The 10,666-nt window shown below is 30.2% G+C and overlaps 1 protein-coding gene across 1 annotated transcript in view; it reads left to right on the top strand.

Annotated features, from left to right (window-relative positions):
• Positions 1–3,870: 3,870 nt before the first annotated feature.
• The window catches only part of LOC108693994 (pikachurin-like), a 135,127-nt gene continuing 128,331 nt past the window's right edge, over positions 3,871–10,666 (top strand). The window contains exon 1 of the mRNA XM_018203243.1: positions 3,871–3,988. Coding sequence (XP_018058732.1) covers positions 3,871–3,988 — 118 coding nt within the window. The remainder of the gene's footprint in view (positions 3,989–10,666) is intronic.

Raw genomic sequence — 10,666 nt, forward strand, 5'->3', positions numbered from 1 at the left:
TTAAATATGAAGGATTTTATTTGATTTGATCAATATGTTTGTGAAAAACATTCGTTCTTTGCACAAGAGAATTTTCGTGAATATGTAAACTAGATTAAAAAATAGATTCGTTTAATATATAAATCACTATTTTTATTAATCATCAATTTTTTAGTTTCAATATGATTTTGTTAATTATTCTGAATAATCAACATTACTTTCCCATTTTTATTGAAAATCACTTAATGCAAATAGTGATTAATGCTGCAGATTTTTATCAATAGAGACACGATTTCAATATTAAGTAGTACATACAGTAGGAAATTAAAATTTGTGAGTGAGATTGTGAATATTTATTTCAATCGAATGTGACATGGCTTTAACTTCTACGTATCGAATGTCGTTGAACGTCAGTTTGTTAAGGGTTAAAAATCTGTTTGTTATCAAGCCGCCGGATAATGGCACAATAGAGCAACCCGAGTCTCCCTTTGTCACATTGTATTTTGTAGCAGCTTGAATTGTATCGTGTGAAAAAAGCTTCTCCTGAAATTCTCGACAAGCTGTATTGCGCAAATACTAAATTATTACGAGCTGCAGTAAAGCTGCAAGCTGCTTCCATATTTCCCACGTAATTATTGCACTTATGCAGTAAATAGCAGTATATGAATATATTGTAAAACATGTTAGAACGTATATTTATATTTGATACTATAAATCTCACTAATATAATTCTTAAAATATACGTATGAAGAACCTTTCTTTGGAAAAAAAATTATAATAATGAAAAAAAAATTGATTAAAGGGAAACTGATAGCAAGATTAAAATGATAATTGATATGTTATTAAATGTTTTAAATCTAATTTATATTTAAGGAAATTCTAAATCGCAGTAAATGAATGCATCGAATATTTTTTCCATGGAAACAAATATCTATTTGTAGAAATTATTAATATCATGTTTTATTTTGTTAACTTTTTTATATTACACTTAAACTTTTAATTTTACATTTAAAATTTTTATATTTTATATTTACAATATTCGATATTAAATTTTATTATAATTAAATAAAATATTAGTTTAGCAGAAAATTGTTTAATTTTGTACATTATTTTGTAATTCATGTAAAATCTATATAAGTCTATACATATCTAGCCAGCACATATCTCACATTAAATTATATATAAATTTGCGATTGCTAATTTAGCTCGTGATTTGTCTTATACAAATAAAGATACACAATACGAAGTAAATCATTTTCATCAATCAATAAATAAAATGTGATAACCAAAGTTATTCAAAGAGAGACAATCTATTCCGCAAGATATACTTTGTTCAATACATAAATGACAAATGTAATAATTATTAAGAACAAATCGGGAGAAAAACAATTTTTTCTATAGATACACAAAGAATTAAATTGTATTGCTATATTAAATATGAAGTATGTTATGTTACTTTGAATTATTAAAAGAACGCGAGTTTAATTTACTGCAAAGTTTATGTCAAAATTAAAAGCATTAATTTGTAAGCGATTTGTTAAATTAAATTACTTCTGGATGACAAATTTTTTTTTGAAATTGATTTTCTATTATTTGTATGCGAGATTTTGCAAACGATTGATTTAAGAATTAAGAAATATTTATTAAATATTTTTAAACAATGTTTAATATTTATAATATTTATAATTTCATACTAAAAAAGAATACGATACTTTTTATAATTTCACAATTATATAAATTTGTATAAAATTTGTTTATATTTATTTTTACATATTATTATCTTACATAGTCTTATATTGTATTAACTTTGCAAAGTAATCGATTTAATTGAATTGGTCAACTAAAATTAAAAAATAAACTGCAATTTGTTTTCTATGTATCCAATTTTTTGAGGAATTAAATATTTCCTTATTACAATCAGTTGTCAAAAGAAAATTTGACGCGTGCGCGCCTTCAATTTCTGATTTCGCAGATTCAATAGTTAAAAAATCCAATTCTCAAACGGTACGTGAGAAGAACGTATGATATAAGTTGTTCGATATCAGGGCGTAATGCAATGGATGTAACCCGATGCATTTTACTCAATGCCTGCTGAAGCTTACATCGCGCAACTTGGGGATGGAAATTTCGGCCACGAGGCTCTACGGTAATCTTATCTGCCGCAACTTGGTGACACCAGCCGGTGACTTAAGCTGAAACATCAACTATCGGCTACGACAGTCGATATCGAGCTACCTCGATCCTCGTCAAAATCTAAAAGCAGCGGATGTGATGTTTGCCCGATATAATTGACAAACCGATTATTTAACTTCTTCTCAAATTTTAAAAGACTACAATTATTTTTGCGTTTTATCTTTTCAAATTTTGTTTTATTTCATTTATTTCGCAAAACTAATATGCTTACAGGATACATAACAGGTTTCCATTTTCGTTTTAATTATTTTATTAGAACTCTTTTTAATTTAAAAAATAAAAAAACGTCCTGAAACATAAGAGAGCATAAAACATTAAAAAAACACACATAAGGATAAAATTATTTGAGAAATTTATCATTTAAATTTATCATTTAACTACTTAAATTGACATAGAGTCGATGAAACGAGATTTGCGCGCAATATTAACTTAGCTCGTACATTGTTCCACATAACGAAGTCACGTGTTCCAACAATACTCCGAAAATTTAATTTTAACCACAGTATATGGTGACTTTTTTTTGCAACTGTGTATCCGGACGCGGCGTCCGTCTTGCATATTCACGTTCGCGTCTGGCGACACCGACGCTACGGCGGAAAGGTGTAATGCAAGACTGGCAATAAGCAAAAAACCTAATTCTAAGGGCGTTAATACTTGCGAGTTCGCGCGTTAATCCGGATGAAGCAGCAATTCGCCTTACATTTTCTGCCATACAAACATCCTGCCGAGCGTTCTTGGTAAGAGGATAGTTGCGTCTCGAGAGTTCTCGCGGCAGGATGCACGATTATATCTTGTCTCTTCGTTCTGCGAATTTTGAAAAAAAAAAGAAAAAGAAAAAGAGAATGAATCGGAGATAGAGACCGAGAGCGAGGCGAAAACAACCCCTTTGTGCGAGCCCGCGGGAAATATGCATGCCCACATTGATATGCATACGGTGTCAAGTAAATTTGCATCGAATATCGTGCGAAAATAGAGACCTATCATTTGCCATCATATAACGAGAATAGTAAACGCCACGAATACTTTGTTACGTACACGCCATTTGCAACTGAATCGGCCAGTGTCAATTCACTTTTGCAGAACTGAATGATATTCTCGCGATCGTCATCACGATAGCTAGTTGAATTCATCTTTTATAACGCGCTATCATTATTAAAAGCTTCTACATTTTTTTTTTAGCGATAGCTGCTTCTCTTTCTTTTTGTAATATTGCAACGTTGCATTGGATCGAACGTTTAATCAGCAGAAATTGCGAGATACTTTTTAAAATATTCCTGTAAAAATTTATTCTACAAAATTTTTGATGAATAATAATTGTGCACACTTATTAAATAAAATATTTAAGACATTAATCAATTTTAAAGTTACGAAAAATTATTTTGATAAAATATATATTCTTTTCGTCGGGATTTGAATTTTTATGTTTTACTTATCGGTTCTTTGGTTTATTTGATCCACAGAGAATCAACGGGGCTCGCGTGATCGGTTGTCGCAGCATTGATTCATAGCATTGTGACGAGTGTCTCGAACCAGTGCATCTCGAATTGCCTGGTGCCAGTAGTCGCGAGTAATTAGTGATTTGGTAGATAGAGAGAGAGAGTGTCTCGTGTGTGCCGCGTAGTGATCGACAGAATTTGCTGGAGCATGCGACAGTAAGGACTTATCGACCCCAGCGACGTGCATGTTTATCGCTGGACAATGGCTGGACTACGCTACGTTTGTTGGCTCTTCGTCATCCTGGGATACCTGTCGGTCGTTCTGGTGCTTGCCCAGAATCCTGTGGAGGAGAAGACCACCTTCGAGGCTGCTTTCCAAGGTGAGCCGTTTTTATTTGTCCTCCTCTTGGATTTATAGACTCCCCGTCGCCATTAACTACCATTACGTAAGTGGTATGATATACCGATCTGACTTTTGTTTTACGATCGGTACTAGCTGTTACAAAAAGAAGCTCTTGTGGCCGTGAGATTGATGCACAACATTCTCAATCCGAAAAAGTCCTAACGACCGCTTTTAACAATAAGATTTATGTTTACGAATAGAATGAAACTGATGTTTTGTTACTATAATATATATCTAATAAGTACGAGTCTCGTGTTGTGAAAGTTATTTATTTTATAATGGCTGAATGAATTGTACCGCAGTAAAAGAATTTTATGAAACCATTTAATGCCTATAAAAATAACTCGTAAATTGTAACGTTCTGTCTATAAAATTCTGTCGATTATTCTCTTACAATTAGTTCGTAAATGGTTTTAAATTTCCTTTGATCAATTTTATTCCATCTCAAGATAATTATACAGATATACTACCTGTTATATATTTAAACTTATTGCATTTTCATGTATATGATGACATAATAATAACTCCTATCTCAGAAAGAGATTTTAAATTATTGCTTCTTGTGGTGTATGTGGAATGTATATAAATATATATATATATTTAAAATAAATAAACAGATAATATTTTTTTAAAAAATATTGCATAGTAGAATCATTAAATTTTCTATATTGAGAAGGTACATCGCAATATACGTAATCGAATGTTAAAGAACATTAAAGATACAAACAATCGAAGTAGTAATGTGCCATTACTAATTAATAATTGTGCTTAGAAAATGCATAATAAACATAATAAACATTATTTATTTTATAATGTGACGTTAATAGATTTCAATGATAAACAATATTTCAAAATTACTTAATATCAATAAAAATATATTTAAAAAAATTTGATTTCCACAGCTATAATTCATAAAATTCTCGTTTCCAATTATTTTTAGTTATGTTTTCTATAAATATTAAATAAATACTAAATAGATTTGTTCCGATACGATTTTTTTTCATATTAAAATAATTTAGACATGATTATATTAAGAGATAGAAAGTTATCAAATTATTTAAAAATATACTATATTGAAACATTTTTTAACGATTTCTTTAACTAATTTGAATTCAATTATATTTTAATAAAAGTATTAAAAAAGGAATAGTTTCTAGTTACATAATCTTTTCAAAATAATAATCTTTTCAAAATTAAATATTTTAAGAGGAGATAATTAAATTTCGTTATGAAAAGATAATAATATCTTAAAATGAAAAAAAAAAGATTTTTTAAAATATTATTAATTATATACAGTTTGCTTTTCTTGAAAATAACTTATAAATCGTTAATATAAAATTATTTTATGTGTCGTAATCTTTAATAATTGGATTAATATTGACAAAGATTAAATATTTTTACAAGCAACACAAACATTTAGAAATTAAAAAATTTTTAAATATAAAAAAATAAATTATATACTTTCTATAAAGATTTTATAACAGATCATAAGTTAATCTCAGATGTATTCTAAGTATTTCGGTAAACCTTGAATAAAGATTTAAATGAAAAAGTTTCAATTAAGAGAGACATAAATGTAAAAGAAGTTAAGTTCATTTTATAGCGAGCAAGAGCTTATGATTTATTTTTTGTAGCCTGGGGCTTATAGGAGTTTGGTGACAATTCGTCGTTTATATGGATCATAGATTCAACTTTTTATTATTTTTTCTTACTTTATCACTGTACGACGTAGATGTATTCTGTTTTTTGAATTACACTCTAAAATAAAAAAATTTATATTCGTCATTTTCGATTTTACTTTTTGATTAGCTTAACTAACTTATCGACTTTAAAAGTGCCACTTTAAATAATTGAATTCGTTTTTAAAATACATTTCGTATCGAAAATCCATATCCATTCGATAAAAAGTTAACGACAACGTCTCTCGACAACTGTCGATGTGAAAAGTTTGTTCGCGGAATAGAAGAACCTTACGGCGCTTTTCTATTATTTCGAAAAATTTTTTGCAGGTTTATGTCTATTTGCGACGTTAGTTATTCTAATGAAGCGGACGGATAATTTTTGAAAAATTATCTCGCGATGACTGAATTCCACCAAGCGACCAGTTGAAATTCGCACAAATGAACGGACGAGAGACATGAAAAAGAGTCGAGCCAGCGAAATATTTTGCGTCAGTCAGTGAAATGTCTGTCGGTTGCCGCCGCGACTGTATCCAGTTAATTGTAGCCTTCGTATCGATCCTCTCGAGAATGTGAGAATGCCGTGGGATCGAGCCGCGCGATAATGTTCGCAATTTCCAAGCTGCCGTGTGTAAACACTTCTGACTGCTCAACGACGACTAGCTTTTGCTTTCGCAATGTCCGCACATGTATTTGAATATTCAAAATATTCCGAGAATGTGTAATGCCTTTTGACTATGTGTCAATATGTACATATCTACTTGTTAGTCTGCCAAATCGTGATAATACTAATCGCGTTAGCACATGATCAACGGCGTACGTTTAATATGCTTGTATTTTCAATTAGCGCAACATGATAACTATTTTGTTGCATGCTGCAAATATATTGTCGTTTATTTTATCATAAATTGCAATAAATAGGATATAAGGAAGATAACGGTTAAACACAATGAATTGCGATTATAATATTGTTATATATTATATTTAAGATAAGATAATCCATGTATACGGACGTAATATAAATCGTCTGAGCTTTGACCAGGCAAGAAGCTATGATCAGGTATGTAATTAAAAAATTAATTAATTCATTAATGAAAAATAGTAAGTATCGAGATATAATTGCTTCAGAATGAATACATCGGTCGTGCAATGTCGTGCAATGCAAATTCCATGATATCGTCGTGATACGAAATATGTTGATTCAACAGTAAAAACAATGCCGTTGGACTATGCGTTAAATTGAATTATATGTGACCTGTTGAAATGAACTGAATTCCAGTAAGGCCGACGTTATTCCGTGCTAAACTATTCGGTGGATTCGTGGCGGTCGCGCAAGTATTTATGCAACATTTACGATCGATTAATGCGCGGAGCCGCACGAAAATCGATACACAAGTCCCGCCAAAAGCCATTAGAGCTTTATATTTCCGCCATTTTCTCCAACCGACATTGGTCGGCATACTGTATTGTCATGAGCTCTCCATCTCAACTGCCAATATTCCAATGGCAATAACGCGAATAATGTCGACCGATTTTTCATCCCAAATGAATGCAGGCATGTCACTGCTATGGCATGAAACAAGATGACTTTCATTTATTTCTCATAGCAATCAGCAAGCGTATTTTATAAATGGAACTGATAATTATGCATGAGTAAGATTATAATTGACCTTTCAATGCAAACCTAGATAGAATGATTTCGAATGTAAATATAAATATATTTAATCTTGGGATATTGATTTTCAAATATTCAATTTTTTAAATTTTTGATTCTCTATACTTAGTTATCTTTAAGCATCTAATAAATTCATAAAATTTTATTTTCAAATAAATAATGAATTAGATTTAAATCCAAATTTTTTGACTGAAGAAAATTTTTTTAGTTACATAATATAACTTAAAAAACGAAAGAACTGGAAAGGATACGGGCAGTAGGAATCAAGATGCAGAAGACGTCGCGCAAATAATATATCTATGAAGTGAGAAACTTCTTTATTCACTAAAACGCGCTTACATGTTTTCGGATAGATATTTGAATTTTTGATCACAGCATCCGGTTTCTCAAAAAATAGGTACAATCGGATTAATTAATAAGATAGTTTTGCTTTCGAATCTTAAATTTTATCTTGATATTTTGTTTCATTACTACAGTACTGTTAAAGAATTATCCATCGAACTTTATATTTGAGAAATTATTAGAATTAACAATTGTTTGAAGAAAATTATTATGTAATAGGAAGAGTGTTGTTAATAACAATATTTGTTGGGTTGAAGTAGAGCAGCCTTCATAGTTCACTGTTCCTTTTGTTCGTGGTATTACTGAGAAGTTTAGTGGATTGAATAGCGAGCATATGAGGGTATCGTTTTATAGTATTAATAAATTGCGAGAATTCATTAGGGTGCATAAGGACCCTTTACCGCGTGACAAGAAGTCGAATGTTGTTTATAAGATCTCGTGTAAGAGTTGCAATGCAAGTTATGTGGGACAGACGTGTAGACAGCTGAGGTCAAGAATCATGGAACATAAGAACATCCGATGGAACATGTTTACTCGTCATGACGAAGCATCAGTTACAAGAAGGTCATGATTTCGATTGGGGAATACTGGACGAGGAACCTCACTACAGGAAGAGATTGATTTCGGAGATGATATTCATCAGGAGACAAACGGATACATGGATCAACCTGCAAACGGATATGGAGGGATTTCCCAAGACCTACTTCCCGATCATAGACTATAAAGGCTTGAATTGTTGTCACGTCTAATCAGTCAGTGTCATTCGTACGCAGTAATAAGTCTTTCTGACGTGTTTATCGATTACTTTCCAACTTTCTTGTTCTTGGAATTGATTAACGTTTTAATATTACATTTTTCCATTTGATATCTCGGAAAATTACTAGCTAAAAAACAAAAAGTGCTTATTATCTACTACTCTTGATACTTATTATTTATTAAAATTGAATTGTTAGAAGTTTTTTGTAAAATGTAATTAATACAAATTTTTATTTAATTATTGAAATCTTTTGTAAAGGCGGCATTCTTGCAAGAATATGTTGTGATTGTTTAATCACTATATTAAACATTTAATATTTAAACTTCAATTTAATTAAAGTTTAAAATTTAAAATAATAAAACTACAATTTAAATAAATCTACTAATAAATTCTCAAGAAAAATTGTCTATGTTTATTATACAAATTTATCATATATTATAGATTATATAATATTTATTTATCTAAATTTATATATGGGACGATATAGTAATTCTAATAACTTGCATAATACAGAACTAATAGCAGTGTGTATTTACATTACAAAACGTTATAACTACGTTTTCATCCGTAGTCATTAAACAAAGTCCATATAATAAATGTTACATGATTTCCCGCGTGTAGCCGCTATTCTCAGAAAGTTCGCTCCGCTATTCGCTCGCACCTAAAGGGCATCAAAGGCCTACGATATTAATCGCTCGCTACCCATTAGCAAATAGGCCCTGCGCGCAGAGGGAGCGTGCACGCGAGTCATTAACATTAATGTATCCTTTCTGCGTCGTTACTGACGCAATTGTCTACGCGTAAACTGTTTCGTACGTATTATTGTTTAACGCATTTCCGCGACATTAAAAGTCATCAAAAGCCGACGCATTTAAGTGCGCGATAATGTCGATGTTAAAAACGCGAATGAGCATGCGCGCGCGCGACAAGGAAGCGATAGATAATAAGTGGGCCAATTTTCTCATAACTCGAAGATTGGCCGATTAAAAAGCGATTCTTGCTCCTGACAACTGATGGCAATTAAAGCTTTAGAGAGAATAATCAAACTTTACGTCGGACGGAAAATTGCATGACCGCGAATAGTAGCTTATTAAAATTTACATAGCTTTCACGTTCAATGACATTTCTAGGACACAAACGTCATATGAATATGAGTCAATTAAATCTGTCATGTCAATTAATATTAAATAAGTTTATATAAAATATTGTTATAAAATATTGTTTTTCAAGTAATATTTCAACGCGCATTCAGTATTCGCTTAGATAATGAAAAGTTATCTAAAGATAAAATAAATTATACGTAAACATATCTTAGATAAGATGAAAACAATTTTATTTTCAATTTATTTAAATAAAAAATAAAATTATAAGTCGGTTCTAAATCTAAATAATTTTAAAATAAAATAATATTGCTTTTATAAGTAAAACAGTTTAGAATATAAAAACAATACATAAAAACAATACAATATATATTCATATTTTCATTTATAAATTTTTACTTCTTAACAATTACAGTTTTTCAAATATTCCATCTAATAAATTGTTTGAAAATATATATTTTGTAATCTTAATTATCAATGGTTATCAAATTTTAATAATTATTATCTATTAAGTGAATATAAGTGAATATAATATAATATATTGTGCGGATTTATTTACTTATTAAGTATTTAATAATTCTGTGCGGAAATGAATCTAATAAAATCCTTTGTTACCTTTCTATGTTTATCGATTGATAAACACATTTACCTATACATATAGTGATAAATTATAGAATATACTTATCATATAGCGCAACATACTTATCTTATCTGTTTATGTTTTGAAAATCAGTTTATCTGATTAACAGAGACAATTCAATTACCCCCCATTCACTGAGAGAAAGGATTTTGTTAATTTAACAAACCAACAGTAGCTTTAACCGGTGATCGGTAAATATGTGACAAATTTTATTGTGTGATTGCTGCTAGTCTGCTATACCAACCAATTATTAGTAACAGAAACAAACTATATAGAATCTAACCTATCTTTTGGATAGACTTTAGGTTTATTTGCATAGAATTCGTAAATGATCGTGGAGTCTTAAGTAGAAAACCGATCAAGCACAGTCTAATAGGGAGAATATTTGACTAGAATTGGTCAATTTCTTACGAGATTTCTTTGAGAGATCTTTGCGTCTACAACTTTTATATATATATATAT

Source organism: Atta colombica, unplaced genomic scaffold, assembly GCF_001594045.1.
Source record: "Atta colombica isolate Treedump-2 unplaced genomic scaffold, Acol1.0 scaffold1, whole genome shotgun sequence".
Taxonomy (NCBI): Eukaryota; Metazoa; Arthropoda; class Insecta; order Hymenoptera; family Formicidae; genus Atta; species Atta colombica.